General features: G+C 41.4%; 1 protein-coding gene across 1 annotated transcript in view; it reads left to right on the top strand.

Annotated features, from left to right (window-relative positions):
• Positions 1–21,866, top strand: part of RELN (reelin) — a 446,977-nt gene that overhangs the window by 96,603 nt on the left and 328,508 nt on the right. Inside the window, exon 3 of the mRNA XM_054017864.1 lies at positions 17,696–17,831. Coding sequence (XP_053873839.1) covers positions 17,696–17,831 — 136 coding nt within the window. The remainder of the gene's footprint in view (positions 1–17,695; positions 17,832–21,866) is intronic.

The raw sequence follows: 21,866 nt of genomic DNA, 5'->3' as shown, positions 1-21,866 counted from the left end.
GCTGCTTGGGGCAAAAACACACGGACTCATCTGTTTGAGAAGCAGAGATTTGAAATTTGAGGGATAGTTCTAGGGTTTGGGGGATGCCTTTTGCTGTCCTCATGAAAACCCACCCAGGTATGTCTGTTACAAGTCTCTGAAATGCCATTTACACATGTTCATTTTAGGCTAGCTGCTAAATTCTCTGAGCATTCAATCTGCAGTGAGTGTACTCCAGCCTCGTGGAGCTTTTACATGCCAACTGCACAGAGCATGCTCCCATGGCCAAAAATCCCCAAATTCCTGGGGCTCTCTAATTTATGGGAGAGGCCTAACTTTTAGATGCAGTTTTGGGGTGAGCTGCCATCTCATATGTACTGATCAGTAGTCACCTAGCTGTGCCTTGTATTTAGAAGAGTATAGGTCAATGAGTTCTGATGGCCCGCTGTTGCAAAGGTCTGTTCCCTCAGGCTTTATTCCTTCTTACAATAAGGATGAGGAAGAAAGATCCATCCTCTCAGTGATGGAACTGGATGTATTCTGCAATAATTTATGAATATTGTATGTTGACCATTGGGATGTTTACGGTGTGAATATATTGGTTTAGTTTAATAGAAGCTTTACAGAAAAACAATCAGGAAGGGAAAAGAATGGCTCAAGTTGAAGCCAGTTGAAGGTTAAGAGACAAGAAATTCCAGGCTTTTTGATCACTATATACACCACTGGTCAGACTCCCGAAGAGAAGAACGGCAGGTGTTGAACACAGTCAGACCTGCTGATTAAGCATGGTTGATATACAGGGTACTATAGCCCAGTGCCTGAGTTGGGTGGGAGAGCTGAAGCATTCCAACCCAGAAGAGGGAAAGGCATGAGATCTGACACTTGTGGGGCTGCACTCAGAGAGACTAGCAAGGAGATGGATATGCAGCTAGCCCTGTTAAGTGTGACACTCTCATAACCAGAGGTGGGATATGTTTGAAACCCCATAGCTAGAAGAATTTTAAACTAGTTTGGATGAAACACTCAAAAATATAATGCCTAAAAATCCTAAACATGTTGGCCATGGAATGGACCTAGCCCACCAAGTCTAATTCTTAAGATTCAGTCATAAAGTGTGCTTTGGAGCACAAAGCTTTCCATTAACAATGGACTTCTTTTTAAATCACTGCCTATACTGTACGATCGTTTACAAAAGGATGTCTGTTCCTGAGAGTTTTATTTTATTTTCCCTTCCCATATCTGATCTGGAATTGCTTTTGCATATTTGGGATTACTGGTATTAAGTCTTAATATGTTTCTAGCAGAGGTATGAAATGCAGCATGACTTTATTTTCTGCCCTCTTGTTTTCCTTAACTGACTGTGTGCTATGCTGGATGGAAATAGCAGCGTAATACACCTCTACCCCGATATAACGCAACCCGATATAACACGAATTTGGGTATAATGCAGTTTCATCTATAACGCAGTAAGATTTTTTGGCTCCCGAGGACAGCGTTATATTGGGGTAGAGGTGTACTAAGGTTTTCTGTTTGTATTAAATGTCCCTTAATATAGATAATACAGCCAAAAAGACATTATAGCAGATACATATAGTATTCCTTACTAATGAGAACGTTAGCATCAGTGCTGTGAAATGATGAGGATTTGATTGTTTTTCTGCTGGGTTTTGTTTGTTTTTGCTTCCTTTGGTGTGAAGATTTTGTTATTACTTTCAAGTGAGGGGGCGGGAGGTGTCCTATTCTGTGGGTTTTCTCCTTAGTATTTACTGTTCTATTTTCAGTGGTCTGAAAGCCAATCTGATAAGTACCTCAGTATGCATAACCAGTATTCAAACACTGTTTCCTCCAGTAAACTGCTAATTTAAATACTAACAAATACCTAATGCATTATTGATTAGTAAAAGTAATACAGTTCAAAGTTAATAAAAGTGTCAGACTTCCAGCTGTGGGTAACCAGAATGCACTGAACTCTGGCTACTCCTCCTTTGGCCCTCCCACATCTTCTGCCCAGTGTGAAAGTCAGAGAGGATAGGTCCACACTGCAATTAGACACACACGGCTGGTGTCCTAGAGCCTGGGCTTCAGCTCAAGCCTGAACATCTATGTCACAATTCAACAGCCCCTTAGCCCAAGCCCGAGTCAGCTGGCACCAGCCACAGATTTTTAATTGCAGTGTAGACATACCCCTACAGACTTGAGGAAGGTTTCTGCTCCCACTGTACTGCCTGAGCAATGGAAAATTTGTTGATCAGAGCAGAAAATTACTACATAAACACAGTGAATTTTATAGATTCTCAGTTACAGACAGGGTGACCAGATCACCCAAGTCAAATTATCGGGACGCGGGGGGAAGGGGGAGGGACGGGGGGCAGGAGGGGGCGGGGCAAAAAAATACCCAGGCTCACCATTCCTCCTCTCTCCACAAGCGCTGGAGGGAGGCCCGGGAGACGCAGGGGAAGCGCGGGGCCAGGGTGAGTGAGAGTCTGGCCTGGCCCCGAGCAGGCAGGACTCAGTCGGGTGGTAGGGAGAGTAGGGGGGCGGCCCAGGGGGCCAGGCAGTGGCTGTTCTCCCCCCCGGGCAGTGGGACTCGGGAGCAGCTGCTCCTGCAGCTCCCACTGCCATGGGGGGAGGAAGCAGCCGATGGCCAAGCTCGGCGGCTGCGGCTCTGGCGCCCCCGAACCCCCCGAGCCCGGCCCTGCTGCGGGGACCCAGCAGCGTGCACGCTGCAGCCAGCCCCTGGCCAGTCGCGTCTGGGCTGCTGCCCAGCTGGTGCTCTCCCGCAGCGGCCCTGGAGTGGGGGCAGCAGGCCCCAGCCCCCCCGTCCCGCTCGGGTCCCACAGGGGAACGAATGGGCCTGGGCTGCCAATGCCTCTGGCCCGGGGCCGCCGCAGGAGAGCACCAGCTGGGCAGCAGCCCAGACGCGACTGGCCAGGGGCTGGGTGCAGCGTGCGCGCTGCTGGGTCCCCGCAGCAGGCCCGGGCTCGGGGGGTTCGGGCCCGAGCGCCAGAGCCGCAGCTGCAGCCGCCGAGCTTGGCCATTGGCCGCTTCCTCCCCCCGCGGCAGTGGGAGCTGCAGCAGCGGCTGCTCCTGAGTCCCGCTGCCCAGGGGGGAGAACAGCCGCCCTCCTACTCTCCCTACCGTCCGACTGAGTCCTGCCTGCACTGGGGACAGGCCTGACTCACTCACCCTGGCCCTGCACTCCCTCCAGCACTTGTGGAGGGAGGAGGAATGGTGAGCCTGGGGAAGAGGCAGGGATTCGGGGAGGGAGCCAATGGGGGGAGGAGGGGGCGGAGTTGGGGTGGGGCAGGGGGCGGCAAGCACTTCCGGGCTTCGGAGCATTTCCTTGTTTGTCCAGTGTCCCGACTGCACATCGGTCGGGATGTGGGACAAACAAAGAAATATTGGGACAGTCCCGATAAAATCGGGACGTCTGGTCACCCTAGTTACAGATGGAAAAAAACCAGCAATATATTTTAGGCTTATTAAGGCAGAGTAATTACGGCACTTTCACACTGTGTTCTGATCTCTGCTCATCTACAGTAGTTCATGTGAACTGGGCAGTGAAATTGTTTTCTCAACCCATGCTTTCAGGAAGAGAACTCCTGAAAACTGTCAGTTTCAATAGAAGATGCTCCATTGAACCAACCAATACATATTTTCACTCCACTCTTCCCCCCATCTTTTCCCCCCGCTTTGTCTTAAATATATGGGACCAGATTCACATCTAGAGTAAAGCAGCATGGCAATTTCCCCTCACTGAGAATCTGGTCCTTTGCTGCCAATAGTGGTGCAGATTCAACAGGTTTTCTTTTGGTTTTTAATTTCAATTTTATAAATGTTTGGGAACTTTTAAATATTTTCCCTTTTCTCACAAGGGGAAAAATGTCATATTCATTATTAAACTACACCAGTGTCCATCTTCCAACTGAATTGATGTGAACTACTGTGTAAACTCCTTCTTTTCAGTATGCTTTATGCTGTCATGTTAAATCCTTTGTCTTTGAGAATAATCTTATAGAAGTGGTGAACTGTATTTGTGAACTGACCTCGATGTATCTGTAACATATTTGAAGGTACAAAGGATACGGTAGACAAAACTAGAACTCATTAACTGCTAGTAGTAGTCCTGATCCAGCAAGTACGTATATTTATAATAAGAACTAGCTCTTACACAGCTTTTTTCACCTGTAGATCTCAAACATTAGTAATCTTTACTCATGTGAGTGGTACATTATCTTCAATAGGGCTACTTCTGTGACTAAAGATTACTCACATAAATAAGACTTGTAGGATCAATCCCAAAATAAATGTTTTCAGCTATCAGCACTGATTTAATTAAAATTATCTTTCAGTCACGTATTTTAAGTTCTACACTATGTGTTTTGTAAGATTTTGGTCAGGGACAAGGAACACCTTGAAAAGAATAATTTAATTGGAAACAACCAGTGTTGATTTAGGAGAGAGAAATTCATCTTGGTAACTCTCTAAAGTTCTTTGAAGATATTATTGTGTTAGTAGGTGAGGGATCTGCTGTGGGTATTATATACAGTACATATTTTCAAATTGACTTTTAGACAGGTTGTGATAAGGAATCATGGAATAAGGATAAAGTAACTTGTTGAACAGAAAACTAGCTGCAAAACAAGAAACAAGGAGTGGCTGTAAATGATAAATTCTCTAGTTGGAAAGAGGTTGCCAGAGGGGTACCTCAGGGATTGCTTTTAGAACCTTGTTGTTATACTGTACATAATTCATTTAGATGAGAATATCAAAACATCAAAATTAGTGGATTTTATCAAATTTAGAATTATAATAAGGAACAATGCAAGCTCATAAAAGATCACAGTCCCCTCTTAAGCCAGTAATGGTAATGTAGGCAAATACAAAATGTGTCTGTTGGCAAAGGACCAAAATAGAGATGTTACCAGGGGAAACTGCTGCCAGTAACTATTATATTCATTTAAAATAAATTAAAAAGAGACTTAGGATTTTGTAGGTAAAACCTCGGAGCCATCATCCCAATTAGTAAGACAAGGCTACATAAAGGGCAAACAGAATAATGGGCTATATCAACAAACAAAATACAACCCAAGAAGTGGTAGTTGCCCTAGTGTTGTGTAGAGAGTAGAGCACAACTAGAATACTGGGTTAAGTTGTGATCATCTTTTTGTAGGATATTATTGCTGTAGCACAAATCAGGATGATTGTAGGGTTTAAGAATACTTGCCATGTGAAAAGGTTAGTGACGTTTATCCTCACTGAGGAAAGAAGATTTCCAGCGATTCTCTGCTTACAGCAAAGCAGAAGTTTATTTGGGGTTACTTACTATCAATGTACTGAAAGGTTTGGTTAGATGATTCCCATGCTTAACTGGTGTGGGTCAGTATGATAATGTTAGCCAAGACTACGAGCTGGGGCATAATCTCACTTCGATTAAGATAAATTCAGGGTAAATACACTGGTTTGAATTGAGTTACTTGGATTTACACTAAAGTAAGAAGCAGCAGAATCTGGCTATACTTGCTACTGAGAATGAACCTGCTAGGGGCTTGGTGCATCTGACAGTATAGAGGTTCTTTGTCAAACCTGTCACTGACACAATAACTACCAAATAGTATGTCTGATATTTGAGCTTCCAGGAGAAGCTTTAAAACTTACGAAATGAAAAGATTTAAGCTAATGCTAAGTTTTGAAAAAATTGCACAAAAGCTATTTACACCGATGAAGAGCTTAGGAGCCAGTTACCATAATTATATAAATGGAGAAATTAATATAAACCAGAGATATAAAACAGCCATTTTCCCAAAAGAGAATATACCACTAAGTAAGGCCTGTGAAACCAGCAGTGCAGAATGACGGTGTCAGTCTAACAGATTTTTATAAAGCGAAAGATATAGTAAAAGCATTAGAAAGCCGGTATGCTAAAGAGAGTAAGGATGCATTTAAAAATAGATAGTGGGTGTAGAGCAGATATGCCAAACCCGCGGAAAAAATGCAGAAATTGGGCTTGTTTTGGGCTTAATTGGCTTGTGAGTTGCTTGTTGGCTAGTTTTTGGCTTGTAGCTTGTTGCTTGTTTAGCTTGTTGCTTCTTTTTTTTTTTATCCCAGCAAGCGGGGGCAAGGGGGGGCAAGCAGGGGCAAGGTGCGGAGAGAGTCAGGGATGCACAGCGGACCCACCACAGTCCCAGACTGCATGCCGGAGGGACCTAGTTGGGGTTCTTAGAGCTTGGCTTGTTTTGGCCTTGTTTTGAAATAGGATTAACTTGATTTTTGGCTTATTGTGGAAGTCGGGGTGCTTATTTACCGTGTGAAAGTTGGCAACTGTGGTGAAGGGACCTGGGGAAGTCTTTGAAAAGTGAATTTTCTCTTTTATGACTTCAGTAGTAAGGTAGCTTATTAACATTTTCTATTTATATTAACTCCTGGTCTCTGTTTACTGTTGTTAAATCCATTTGCCTTAGAGCATTTTATGTCATATTGTTCTCTAAGGAGCACTTACACATCAGCTGTAAATAATTCTCTCATCCTCAGTGACAGTAAGCACCCTTAAACTGCCAATACATTATGTATCAGCATCTCCACAACCCCATCCTTCAACTCACACAGACATCACACATTACACAACGGATCTCATTTGGTGTTTTGGGGAATTATGCAGATTAGAGGGTATATTCACCTCCCAGTGCACTGGAAATGTGTAACTTCTAAATGTGTAACTTCTGTTAAGTTTATCGGGACTTCTATTCATAAATCTGTGAAATGAAAATATTACCCTCGAGCAGATTCTAACAATAGGCCCCTGAGAAAATTTTTAACAATCCTTTAAAAGTAGGACATTAAAAAAAGAGATTAAGTAGAATTTTCAAGGTTTTAGAATAAATTTGTTAAATCTGTATATTATGGGCTCATTCTTGCAAACCCTTCCAAGCAAAATTGCATACTACTGTAGTCAGTGTGCATGGTCATAAAGCACTACATTTGTAAGTGTATTCACAATCTGGCCCAGTCTAGTTCATGTCTGAATCCCAAATCATGTAATGGATCGGGAGCTGAACTCGTAATAAATTATTGTTTTTATATATAGTAAGATAATGTTTATAATTTTATATCCAGTAAAAGACTATAAAGTAGATATTAAAATTCCTGCAACCTGATTCACATGGATGTAATGGTCCACCTACTGTAGGTTCAGTTACTCTGTCTAGGCCCTGGTTTGTTTCTGGATCCCAGAATAGTTAAATGTTTTACTTACAGAGTCAATTAAACTGTTGTCCACTTATTCATCTCTTTCATAAAGTTCATGTTAGCTTATGGGCAATATTTTCCACATTACCAGGTGCACTGAAAGGCTTTATTATTTAATAATGGAAGAGTAATAATAACAGTAAAATAATCCCAAGGCTTCAATGTAAAGCTTGTGTATTGATGGGTAGAAGACTGCATCTGCCAGAATTACTAGTCTATTCTTTTTTCATAATATTTAATAATTTATCAAGTCATGCTGACCCTTAGCTGATTGCAAGAGCCAGGAAGTGCTTTAGAAGTCTGTTACATTCTATCAAACTAGATGTGTGTTTTTTCCCATGAAGCAGCATGTAACCATCCCGAAAAAATCAATCAGCAGCAATGCATTTTAGGTATGAGGGTGCAGTTCACTTAGGGCTGGTCCTGTAACCCTTATTCACTCTGAGTAGCACTTAAGTGAGTAGTTCCATTGATTTTAATGAAAGTACTCACATGCAGAAGGAGGCCCTTATTGTACATTTGGATGTAGTTTTTAAAAAAATAGTTTTTAATAGTTTAAATGTTTTTTTAAAAAGGCAACTAAATGTTGATGTTTCCTTACACACATCAGTCCTTTTAGTGAGAACTTTATTAACACTGAATTCTTACATTCTTTTTTTAAATGCATATTTATGTAACAAAAAATTACTCAGGAAGGATTTTAATTTCCTTCCTACTGCTTTATAGAATTATAAAGCAAAGGTTTCTGAATCATGAAAAATGGTTGATAATGATCCAAGGTAATGGGCTGAAATAGTCTTCAGTTGCAGTAATAAACTGGAAATAAAACATTACTTCTTCCATCATAGATAAACAGAGGTTGTATTCAATGAAAAGACATATTTTGTAATAAATACTGTTTCTATGCACTTTGTGTGTACGTTTAAATCTACAATGCCTGATTTTCAATAAATAATTTCCAAAAGAGCCAGGAGAGATTTTGAAGAGCAAGACACGTACAGCATAATTTTTCGATATTTTATAGAATTTTTCATTTTTGTGCCTTTGGCTCCCAAATATGTAATTGAGAAGGAGCACATATACCTGATGCCCAAGGTTCCCAGCTCAGAAGTAATAAGAACACCTAGAGTCTTTCGTTTTACATTCTTATCTAATATTAACCTTTTCATTCATTGTCATATTTGGTTTAAATAAAACCAAGTCCTAAGCTTTCTGCTATCTGGTGTAGCATATAAAATGCTATTACAATTTTGATTTATATCTTCAAAATGTTTGGGGAATATGCCAGGAATCTAGGTGTGCAAAAGAAATATTTTTTAAAAAATTTGCTTTTTAGAACTTCGTTTCCAATTGATCAGCATTACATAGTTGACACATATGACTCATGACTAATACAAAGACTTTCCTATGACTTTGTAAATTGTGGTAGAAGTGCATGTGAATCTCTGTGGGCTCATTAGTGCTCTTTAGGTACTCCCCAAACTTCTCAGGACACCAGGGCTTTACTCCTTTATACAGTGCAGCATCCTTCTCCATGTGGGCCACTTGAGGGATTGGGATCCACGCCCTCACTTCCTGCCTTCCCTTTCCTGTTCCTATTAGAATGCTACATAGAGCAGGTCAGAAATGTTCACCAAGCTGTATCGGAAAATGGCAAATCACTGGAGCTAAACGTTTTGACAAAGTGCTCACTTCTAGGATCAATAGCTCTGCATTCAAGAGCCTTGCAGCCCCTGGATCCATATCTACAGCTGGGTTTCTGGGGACTGCTAGACGCGCAGCTTTGCAGCAGGGAACTTGCCAGCCCCCAGAGTCCTGGCTAGAGCTGGGTCGTTGGGGATTGCTAGATTCCCAGCTTTGCAGCAGGGAGCCTGACAGTCCCTGGTGGGGAGGGGGCTGGGGCAGGCTGTTAAGCAATGGTGTAGCTACAAAGGTGGAAGTGGTGCAGTCACACCAGGACCAAAGGTGGAAGTGGTGCAGTCCCCAACCAGCAGAGGATGCTTTACCCGTAGGCGGACTAGCAGCCCCCAGCTGGGCTGCCAGGGAAGTGTTCCCAGCCTCTCCCTTGCCCCAGCAATGGTAACATCATGGCTATGGCTCAGGCACTAAGAGGCTTGGGGCTGCTCCTGGCCATTGCTGTGCTTTGGGCCCTGTGTGCCCTGCTGGCCGGACAGCTGTTGGCCCCTGTACTGGCCATCACCACCACCCTGGACTTGCCTTGCTTCAACAGTGAGGAGCTCATCCAGAAAGGTGTGGGAAAGAGATGCACTGGGGTTTGTGATGTATGCTGGGGGCCGGGCAGTGGGGCCGTGTTGGGGGTACAGAGTGCGGGAAGCCAGGCAGGCAGGGGGTGTCTGGGTGCCACTGTGGTTGAGCTGAGTGGCTCCCAAGGAAGATTGCCGGGGCAAATTGGGTTCAGGTCCCCAGCCCTGGGGGGTGGAGGATAAGGATGCTGGAGGGGGGAGGACCCCAACTTATTCTACCAGGGCCCTTTGAGGCCTTTTTATACTACTGCGATAAGCTCCCAGTCCTGTGGCACAGAGCCTGCCAGTCTGTGGAGCCCTGTCTGAAACCAGGGCTTTGTGAGCTGTTAGGCTACCCACTCCATGGCAGGGACCAAGCCAGCCCCAGGACTCTCTGCTGGATTCATACTCTCCTCGTCATGATGCTGGAGCCTGGAAGTCCTGGGACTGGCTTACAAAGGTCTGCTGTTCCAGGGCAGTCCCTTCAGACTGACTGCCCTGGGACCAGGAACCCCACAGCTTCCAGACTCCCAGGTCAGCTAGCTCCCGGGCTTGCCTGCTCAGGGGAGAAGCTCAGGGAGCTAGCTGGTCCAGGAGTTTGGAAGTCCTGGGGTTCCCAGGCTTGGGACAGTCTGGATGGCAGGGCTGCCTTGGAGCCACAGGCCCTGGGAGCAGCTCAGTGAGACTGACTGGAATGTCAGTTTCACATTTTGTTTCAGAAGCAGCATGTTTCAGCGTTTCCAAAACAACATTTTGGATTCAGTGAGAAATTTTGGCAAATTTGGTTTCATTCCACTGTGGAACAAACCAAAATGTCAAAAACCTGAAATTTCCTGTAGGATGAAAAATGTACATTTTGGCCTGTTGTAATACTATAGGCCCCTGGGGCACAGGGAGGAACGCAGGCACTGCAGTTATGCTTGGCCCTTATGTGAACCATCTAAGTAGGGAAAAGAGTCTTTGCATCTTGCTCCTTTCTCCTCCTCTCCCTCCACACCTCCATGCCCATACGTAAAAGTCAGGCACAATATATCAGCTTCTTAAATCCTCGTAAGGGTTTGGATTACAAAGAAGAGAAAATTCCTGATTAAAAAAAGTCAAAGGATGTTCTTTTCATATGACTTTTTAAAAAAGTCTTCTACTTGCTAAGTTGGATTTCTTACTGCATCCCTCTTCTTTGTGTCTGCCTTTTAGGATATCAGCTCTTTTGTGCAGTGACTGTATTTTTGTGCATTATACAGGGCCAAGCATACAGTTGGCACAAAATAAATAATTTTTAAAATGAGGGAAATTTATACAGGAAAAACAGCTGTTGGGGCTAGAGGGGTTGAGCACCTGCAGCTCCTATTGATGGCAATGGCAGTTACAGGTGCTAAGCACTGCTGGGATTTGTCCTATTATATTTTGAAGACAATCAAAACTCAGATAAATCTAGAGAGGGGAGAGGGGAACTGGACTGTGGTAGTGTATGAAAATCCTCAACGAAGATTGAGCACACACTGTAACGCAGAAGAGAAAGGGACTTCAGAGAGATGCTAATGACTTTCATGGAAGCAGTACATGTCTTAGAGCTGTGGATGCACAACTGCCACAAACCTTTGAACATTCTTTGATAAACTAGATTCCCTAGGAAACACCTGGTTATTTACAATTCTGGCTGTACAGATTTATACAAGATGGGCGAGGTGACCTGAAGAAGAACTCTGTGAAGCTTGGAAGCTTGTCTCTTCCATCACCAGAAGTTGGTCCTCATTCAGCTTGTCGCTCTCATATCCTGGAACCAACACAGCTACAACACTGCAAACAGATTTATACAAATGGACATACAGATCTTCAACTATTATCTGATGGCTTTTACCTCCTTTGACAATTTTTTTGGATGGACAGATTTTTGTATCTCAGATACATTCTAGCTGGCCAATAGGACATGCTGAGAATATGGTGAATACACGGTGCTTTGGATCAGAGCCAAACGCCTTAAAATAAGGAGTGTTCTGTGTCAGAAGTTGTTTGTGGGATGCATAGAGCCATTCAGTGTTTTTTGAGAACGGTTGTATAAGTTATTTTTATTTCTAATTTATTGTTTGCAGTGGAAGCCTCCTTTATATTTGTGCTTGTTTATTTTCACCCACTGAGCCAGCATTCTGTTTGGGAAGAGGGTTTCCCATCAGGAGGTGAAATGCTGTTGCTTTTCATAGCAGAGGAACACAAGAACATTGGAGGCAAGTGGGAAATATTCACTGTGCCTTTATTTTCATGAATGTTCAAAATATTTTTTCCAATCCTTTCCACCCCATGTTCATTATTTTCACCACAGTGATTTGTTGTTAAGCTGCAGTAAGACATTTAAGGAAGGGGGTTTATATATCATTTTGCTAAAGCTGCAACATACTGTTTTTTTTTTTAATGATCTGAGGATGCTGATCTCCCTAATGGAGTTAATCACAGGGAGCACAGATACTGTAAGTAAATAGAATTGGCAATTTATAGAAAGTAGTAGAAATGCTAAAGAATGAATAAAAAATTTTCTGTGGAAAAATTTAATGAGTTGCTTTTTCATTGTTAAGAATTTTTCCAAGTCACTTCAAAGTGGTTCCTTTTAAAAAGAATAAACATAAACTCTGAGGATGTTGTGTGTGCTTGGTGTACTCTATGCTTTTCCTGACAGCCAAGTGTCTAAAACCCAGGGTTGTCAGTAACCTTCAGGAAGCGTCTACAGAAGGAAAGAAGGGACAGGAGCAGGTTCCCCAAACTGCTGCTCCTCCCCAACTTGTTGAAGGATGTGCGGTGTTAGATCTTTGTCCTCTCCCACTTTCTGATTGGCTTTCGGGGGTTGCAAGTTTGCTATATGGGCGGGGGGTCATGAGCTGTCAGCGTCTGTGCCCAACCCCAGCTTTGCCTCCAGCATTTATAATTTATTTATAATAGTGTTAAATATAAAAAAATGTTTTTAATTTCTAAGGGGAGTCACACTCAAAGGTTTGCTGTGTGAAAGAGGTCACCAATACAAAAGTTTGAGAACCAGTGGTCTATAGCTTACTGCCAGTCAGCCAGTAGAGATCTGCTCTACTTCCAACTGTGCAGTCACGGATCACTGTGCATGTGTGCTACCATCTCCCTAACATCAACTCTAAGGGCCCAATCCTGCACCACTGAAGTTAGTGGGAATTTTAACATGGACTTCATGAGAACAGGAGTTGACCCAAAGAGTGTGGGAATGGGTCAGAGACATGGACTCCCACCCCTGGGCAGGAGGCAAGTAGTTGCATGTGCACAACACAGCCACCCCTAGGGGAAGTTGTCCTCTCAGTGCACCTGTAGCACTCTGCCATTACAGATTCAAACTGGGTCCAGTGGCTGAAGTTGGAATTGAGTTAAGCCTAAATGCCAATGAAAAACATAACTTCTTATGTGGCACAGATCCTGTTTTAATTAAAAATTTAATTACTCTGGTGGTCGATTTCAGATTCACATATTAAAAACATCTATAGAGAAGAAAGGAAAAACTCCACACAAGAGCCAGGTACTTTTAACGAAGTTTAACCACAAATGTATAAGAGCAAGCGTATGCAGAAAGCTCTAACAGCCTGGATATCTCATCAGTAGTGTAACTGTTCGAAAGAATGAGAGACAAGTTCAAAACTGCCAACCAGACTTTCTTTGAAGCTGCCATCTAGTCAGGGGAAAATATCTCTCACAGCTTGACATCTAGGCTCCAAGAATGTCCACTAAGGCACGGTCTACATCTAAAACTTTGGTTGACCTATCTACGTCGCTCAGGGGTGTGAAAAATTCATTGTTGGCTATCCCTTGATACAAGGATGATGTCTGCCAGAGGGGAAAAGGTCACTGATGAGATTTAAGATGGCTGAGGAGCCCAATCTGTGGTCTATAGGTTTTTCCACATATATGACAGGTGGTTGCTTGGAGAAAGCACAATCCTGTCCGGGATGCTGTACGCTTTCCTTCCTCCTCTGCCATTTCTCAGCCTTTAGAGCAAGGCGATTCCCTTCAAAATGAGCTGAGGCTTCATGTATGATGTGATGCCATTGCAGTCTATTGCCAGCCAGCTCTTCCTAATTCATGGGGTCAGTGCCCCAAAATTCAACCCCCTGAGTGATGTACTTAAGCCATTCTAAGCCTCAATATAGATATCGCGAGGTTGACAGAAGACTTCTTCTGTCAACCTAGCTACCACCACTTGAGGGGTGGATTTACTACAGTGACAGAAAAACCCCTTCCATTCCTCAGTAGCAAGTGTATGTCATAGCACTACAGGTGTATAGCTGCAGCACTGCAGGTGTAGCACTGTAGTACCTGTAGTGTAGACATAGTCTCGGAGGATAAGGAGGGCTAGGAAACTGAAATGATGTAATTGGCACCTCACCAACTTTTAATTACTGGGAGAGAAGTCCAAAGATAACATTTCAAAGAAACCTTTGTTTTGAAAGATGCTTTTATCAAGGTCAGTATGGTGAGGGAGATTTTAATGTAAACAGGAAAGGATTGGGGGAAGGTTAAGTGAGAGGGAGGAGCACAAGACTCCTCCAAAAGTGGATAAAACCATAAAGTCTTTCTATCAAAAAGTGTAATTAGCACTTTTTAAAAAATTTGAGAAAATTGCCCAGGGGTCAAAGCGTGCATGGTGTGTGTGTGTGTGTGTGTGCACCAAAGTGCTAGAATTCTGCAGCAAGCCCTATTCATCATACCATTTAACTGAAGATGATCGGAAGTGAATTAAAACCAAATTAGAGCTCAAAAATAATTGTGAATGGGAAATCATCCAATGGAGATTTTTCTAGTGGGATCTCAGAGATCAGTTAAATGTATTTAGCAATGATCGGGAAGAAAAATGTTGCTGGTAAAATTTGCAGATAACACAATAATTGGTGGAGTGGTAAATAACAATAAAGACAGGTCAGTCCTACAATACAATCTGGGTCATTTGGTAAGCTGAGCTCACTTGAACAGGATGCACTTTAATATAGCCAAATGCAAGCTCTTACTTCTAGGAACAAAGAAATTAGGTCACACTTACAGGATGGGAGTCTGTATTTTGGAAAGCAATGACTCTGACAGAGATTTAGGGGTCATTGTGGGTAAACCAACTGGATGTGAGCTGCCAGTGCCATGTGGTAGCTAAAAACTAATATGGTCCTTGTGTGAATAAGCAGGGATGGAAATAGGGAGGTGTTATTATCACTGTATACCGCATTAGCAAGATCCATATTGGAATACCATGTCCAGTTCTGGTGTCAACACTTTAAAAGGATGTTTTCAAATTGGAAAGCTCTTAGAAAAGAGCTACAATAATAATTTGAGGTCTGGAAAATCTTTTGTTCAGTGAAAGACTAAAGAAGCTCATTTATTTAGTTTATGTAACAGGTAACCTGATGGTATATAAAGTACCTACATGGGGAGAAGATTTCTGATAGTTGAGGGTAGAGCTGGTTGAACAACAGATTTTTTGGTTTGCTGGCAGTTCCAAAAAATAAAAATAAAAATTTGTTCGAGTCAACTCAAAACCAGATTTTTCAAAATTTTCAGTGAATTGAAAAGTAAAAAACAATTTTAAATATTTTGTTCAAACCAAAATGAAAACTTTCATTTAAATTAAAATTCTTATATGTTATTAGATTAAAAAAAAAATGTAAACAAAATTTCAAAATAAAAAGCCTTTTCAAATAGACAAAAATGTTTTGTTTAGAAAATATCTAAATGAAACATTTTTGGTTTTGTTAGAATTTTTATTTGACGGGCAGTTTGTAGGGTTTTCTTTAACTGAAATAATTCAGTGATACTGACACGAATTTGCAAAATGTTCTGATGTCATTAAATCTTCATTTTTTGCCAAAAAAGTTTTGGTTCAAAAATGTCATCCAGCTCTAGTTAAAAGGCTCTTTAACCTTGCAGACAAAGGCACAACAAAATCCAGTGGCTGGAGTCTGAAGTTATAGAAGCTATAGAAGTTCAGGTTGGAATTAAGGTGCACATTTTTAACAGTGAGAATAATTAACCAATGGAACAATTTATATATGTGGATTTTCCATCATTTGAAGTCAGTAGTGGATGTCTCTTTCTAAAAAATATGCTCTAGTTCAACCAGAAGTTATAGGGCTGATTAGGATTTACTGGGTGAAATTCTGTGCCACTTATGGATAGACTGGATGATTATAATGATGCCTTCTGGCCTTAAAATCTGTGAATCTATGATATGTCAAGGATAATCTGTGCCTCTGTGATTGAGGGTGTGTGTTGAGTATTTAATACTCATGTTCACAATCTGGGAGCCTGGTCAATTCCCTGCTGCTTTTAGATGTTGCAATAATGGCCTAAATGATATGTCCCCCTCATCTGTTTCTGGGTAGAAGGTTGTGATTATTTGTTATGGATATACACTTCACTATGATCATCCATGCCTTAGTGTCACCTTTAGATTACTATTCACGGGTTTATTCCTTAAATTTATCTAGAATTTGAAGCTGGTGCAGAATTTGTCAGCCCACTTGTTAAGCTGTGTATCTCACCCTGAGTCATTGTCCATGATCAGCACTAGCTGCCTGTTGCCTCCTGAGTGGATTTTAAGGTGTTGGTTTTGATGTACAAAGTCCTAAATGATTTACTTGAGAGACCACTTTTCTCTCCGAACAGTAGTTGCAATCTCTGAAGATAGTCAGGTTGGAGCTTCCTTGGTTTAATAAAGACAACGAGGAGTCCGTTGGCACCTTAAAGACTAACAGAGTTATTTGGGCATAAGCTTTCATGGGTAAAAAACTTAGTGGGTTTTTTACGCACGAAAGCTTATGTCCAAATAAATCTGTTAGTCTTTAAAGTGCCACCGGACTCCCAGTTGTTTTTGTGTATACAGACTAACACGGCTACCCCCCTGATACTTGGTTTAATAGAGAGGATGCTGCTGGGTATTCTTCACCAAGGTCTTCAGCTTTAAAAATCACTCCAACTCTGGTCCCACATAGCTGGAATCGGTAGGGTATGTTGCAAAGGTCATCTGTTTGCTTTTGAGGAAGATCTAGAATTCTCAGGAAAATGGCAGGGGGGATGTTTGTTTATTTTCTATGCTTGGTCATTGTTGGTTGGGTGAGTAAGAGGTTAAACATAATTGCTAGAGTTGCATTTCATAAGAATTGTACTTCAAAACATTTGTCAAGGAGCCTAGAGCCAGTGTTATCTATTCTTATCAGAACTGAAATAAATAGAACTGAGAATAAATACCAGCTCAGTATAAAAATTTTGAAGTATAATCACGTAAGATCTCACATGAACATTTTTATACATGAATGTACTGCTGCCATTTACTTTCCTTTTTTAATCAGACTCACAATATGCTTAGTCAATGTGACTGTTTTCTGAGGTGAAGGGTCAATATTTGAAGAAAGTAATGAGAAACAAGGTATTTACTTTTGATAACTACATTATAAAGGACAGTTTAAACATTTACTGTTTAATGTACCATGTAGAAAAGATTAAAGATGTAGTAATTCAATTGAATATGAATGCCTTCAGTTTCAGGGCACAATTCCAGTGCCTTCAGATAGCAAGCCCAAAGGTGTTAAAAATAATGGAACTGTGCACTAATTTGTAAGCAACAATAAAAGGGATCTGAGTAGAAAAAAGGTTGCTGTCTGCTAGTGCTGTTGCTTTGTTTTAGTGATACAATTCTTTTATCTAACGATGAACTACAGTGAATTCCAAAGAGTTGTTTATGTAAGACATCCACATTCAAAAATACATAAAAAGTTGTTGCAACAAAATGAAAATGAATTTAAAGTGATAGAATTCTTATAAAAAGTGTTAAATTTGTTGGTAGAGTTTTTTCCATTCTTTCAAAGATTATGGGCCAGATCCTTAATGTGTGCAAATCTGTGAAGATAATGGTGCAACATCGATTTATACCATCTGAAGATCTGGCCTCCTCCTTTTGGGGAAAAAAAAACAAACCAAATTCAGATAGTGTTACAGTGTCATGAAAAATAATGATTGCAAATTGTTTGGGCCACATTCAACGTTGGTGAAAGCAGAGGGCATCTCCATTGACACTAGTGGAGTTAACTTTGACTATACCATGGCCTTTTCGTCTTGATTTCCATATTGCCATTCATGAAAGCAAAATGTTGTAGATGTAGATACAGTACATAACACTATTAAAACATTGCAATGAGTCATTGAAATATGCTGCTTTTTATCATACCTTTCTGTCTTTCTCTTAGGAATTATGTCCGATCGCCAGTTTGGAAATCAGTTTATGTGCAGTGTGGTTGCATCTCATGTGAGTCATCTACCAACGACAAATCTCAGTTTCGTTTGGATTGCTCCACCTGCAGGAACAGGCTGTGTGAATTTCATGTAAGTTTGTGGAACAATTATCAAAAACAATACGGTTGTTTTATTGTTGAATGGCTAAATAAATATAATAAATACTAGTTCAGTATAAACATTTTGAAGTATAATCACATAAATCTACCATGAACCTTTTTGTACATGAATATACTATGCTGCCATTCGCTTTCTTTTTAATCAGACTAACAATATGTTTAGTCAATGTGACTGTTGTTTGCAAATAGTTAAACTGTCCAAACTGTCTGCACTATAAACTTGCAAATATAAGGATTATGGGCTCAGTCCTGCAAAGTGTTGAATTCAACAGGAATTAAGAGCACTCAGCATCTTTGAGTTGACCAGCACCTGGCAGAATCAGGCCCTTATACTTTAAGGACTGAAAGAATTAGGTAAACGTTTTCTCACTTCACTTCTCGGTGCCTTTTTCTATGTACACATGGTTGGAGGTACCCACTGTTTTTCACCATTCTTTCCAGTCCATAGCGGCTTTGTAGGTCTTGGGGTTCCGGTCCTTTTCTCTTCTAACGTCTCTTGACAGAGTCTTTCCATCATATCCTCAGTCTTCCACATCCTTTCTTGTTGTTGTCTTTTCCCCACGCTTTCTTTGCTTGTCATTCTTTTCCCATTCATATCACATATGCAGCCCACCTCAAATGTGCACTGTCCAGCCTATCTATCTCTGAGAGTCCCAAGTCCATCTTCTCTCTAATTTTTTCCATGCACACTCTGTTTACACTCCACTTGCCTACAATTCTCCTCAGTATATTACGCCTGGAAGAATTCTGTGCCACATGTAGAATTCATTTTGCCCCCACAGAAAATACATTCTGCCCAAGAAGTGCTGCAATTCTGCCTTTTGCCAACCAGAAGCTGCTATGGCATCAGCAGCATGAATGCAGCCGGCTGTTCTGGCACCACAGCAGCCTCTGGTGGGAAAAAGGTGGAACTGCAGCATTTCTGGGGCCAAATGTATTTTCTGAGGAGAAAAAAAAAATTCTCTGCATGTGCAGAATTCTCCCAGGAGTTGAAGTTCATCACAGCACCCTGCCCACAGACACAGGTTAAGACAGCCACAGTGGATCATATGGGGCTGCTGGGCGGGGAGACCACGAGATGCAAAATCTGTGTGGAAGGATGTTCCCTGCTTGATTTTTTCACCTGTGTCTGCTCACATGCAGGTTTCCTGTTGTTTCCTTCCTTCCCCTTTCTGCTTGATGACTCTGTTTACTGCGTAAATACAAATTAATGCAAACACACTCCCCTTTGTTAAGGACAAGCCTGTTTGACCGGTTTGGTGCTACATGAGTTTTGAACATACACTTTTAACGTCATATGGGGGAACTTCACACACAGTGTTGCTATGTATATTTCACCATGATAAGATTGACCAGCAAGTTATGAGTTTTCAAATGATACCTCACAAGGCATACATTCTACAAAGACGAGTATAATAGTGTGTATTGTGCGAATACAAGGATGCATTCTGTCACAAGCATATCATCAGCATACATCAGTTTTCTCTGTCTCCATAGCCTAAGTTATCTAACTGATTAACTCCATAGGTAGGATGAAGAGAAGTGGACTCTGCATACTGCCTTGTCTCAATGTCACGGTCTCCTCAAAACTCTCTGAAATTCCATGTATTGTTACCATCTTAGCTCTTGACCCTCAATACAGCTCCTCCATCATCTCCATTTCTTGCAGTCCTTCTCCCATCCAATTCAGTACTCCAGACACCAGCTCATGTAGAACCAAGTCATGCTTTCTCAAGAGCAGTTATGTGCAGTGTAGTTGTAGCTATGTCGGCCCTTGGATATTAGAGAGACAAGGTAGGTGAGGTAATATCTTTTATTGGATGAACTTCTGTTGGTGAGAGACAAGCTTTTGCGCCATAGAGCGCTCTTCTTCAGATCCTGGAGAGATACTCCTATCTATCTCCTAGAGCTGGAAGGGATCCCGAAAGGTCATTGAGTCCAGCCCCCTGCCTTTACTAGCAGGACCAAGTACTGATTTTGCCCCAGATCCCTAGGTAGCCCCCTCAAGGACTGAACTCACAACCCTGGGTTTAGCAGGCCAATGCTCAAACCATTGAGCTATCCCTCCCTGCTAGCATCACAGCAAAATGCAAGGTGGAACAGATTGTTTAGCATAAGTAGTTAGCACATATTATAAGGGGACCATTCAAGGTAGAGTGGCCTGTTAATACCTCTGCAGTGAAAGCACAAAAAGAGGGGGTGAGTGGTTATAGATTGTTGTAATAAGCCATAAATCCAGTGTCTCTGTTCAGGCCATGATTTTTAGTGACTAGCAAAGTAATGAATTTAAGCTTCCAGGCTCATCTTTTGAAAGTGTGCAGGTTTCCTTTCAGGATGAGGACTGATAGGTCAGATATAGAGTGATTGCTTTGTGAAAAGTGTTCACCCCTGGGTGATAGGGTGTTATGCTCTCCATTTATCATTCTTTCAAACTTCTATCTTACTGCAAATATTGCATGTATAGTACCCTTCCCTTCTTAAAGCCAAGTTGTCCTTTCATATATTTTCCTCCACCTTGCACCTTAACCCTTACCTCCAAAACTCTCTCAAGAACTTTAAGAGGCTGATTTAGCAGGATGATGCCCTGATAGATGCTATGATTCTTTGCACAGCCCTTAATCTTTCAAAGAGGGACCATCAGTCCTGTTCTCCAATCATCTGGTATTGTGATGATCCCAGGAAATGCATAAGTGTCTGTGAAGTCACTTTATTCCAGTATTTCCAACTGCCCTGATCATATCAGCAGTTATCTCATCTTCACCAACTGCTTTACCATTCTTCATCTTAAGTGCTTTTTCTACCTCCTATACAGAGATCAATACCATTTGAGGCTTCTCCGTAATTGTCGGTGATGCTTGCACTCACAACTCTCTCTTCTTATTTAACAGCCTTTGGAAATACTTTTTCTATACCTCTACCATCTTTTTAGGGTTCATCACCACAGAGTTCCCATCTTCCAGACCTAAAAATTTCTCCATATCTTGTGTTTTGTTGTTCTGTTTTTTTGTCTACCCAAAAACCAATATCCTGTCATCTTTCTCCAGGTAACATTTTCCAGTGAAACAAAAATGGGGTGGGGTTCAATTTGTAGGTTCATCCAGGTTTTTGAAAGCCTGGCATTTGAGTAGGAACTGAGTTCTTCTAGCCATCGATCATATTGTGGATGTAAATGATCAACTGATAATTAGTTATCCAGTGACTGTGTATATCACGTTCATATTTCCACTCACTTTGTGTCTTCTTCTTTGTGTCCTAGGTATTTAGTAAATGACAGCTCTATTTTGATATTGTCCAGATTCCAAGTCTTGACATAAAACAGAATAAACCTATCATACTGAGATATCAGAAAATCTTAATAGCCAACAACTTCATATATTTTTTTCTTTTGGGTAATCAAGTTTGCTTACTACATGCAAAAATCCAGGATATTAATTCTCCAACTGATTCTCTCTGATAATTTTGTTTTAAAAGCCTGAATCATCATTAGGTTATATTGTGCCATATTAAGTGCTATCAGAGTTGCAAAGCATAACATATCCTCGTATTCTAGCAATGTAATATAATTTTTGTACGTCACCTAAAAAAAATTAGAAAAAGCAATTTCCATTCATCCAGCCTAAAGTTTTGGTAAATTAGGTCTCTGAAGGGAAACACACCTACAGTAGGGTTGGAAATGGAAATATTTCAGGCCTGACTCATTCATAAATCAAATTAAAGCCAGACTGTGCCATAATTATATAGGTGAACAATTCAAACAGTTTGAGGTTTCTAAGGCTTTCTACGTGTATGTCTCTTGTCACTCAGAATAGTGGCATCTGTTATGCTAGTCAAAATGAATTGTGTTGTCTGTATTTTAGATGAGGATTTTTTTCCTTTCCACCACCACTGACAAGCTGCGGGTATCAAAGTTCCACATACTCTTACTGAAATCTTAAGTTGTTCTTATATTTAAAAAAGCGGGTGGGTTGGTTGTTTGGGAACATAAGTGCAGGTGGCTAATGTAATG

The sequence above is a fragment of the Malaclemys terrapin genome, chromosome 1 (assembly GCF_027887155.1).
Source record: "Malaclemys terrapin pileata isolate rMalTer1 chromosome 1, rMalTer1.hap1, whole genome shotgun sequence".
Classification (NCBI taxonomy): Eukaryota; Metazoa; Chordata; order Testudines; family Emydidae; genus Malaclemys; species Malaclemys terrapin.
The sequence above is the reverse complement of the archived record's forward strand: the minus strand, read 5'-3'. Positions and strand labels throughout refer to the sequence as shown.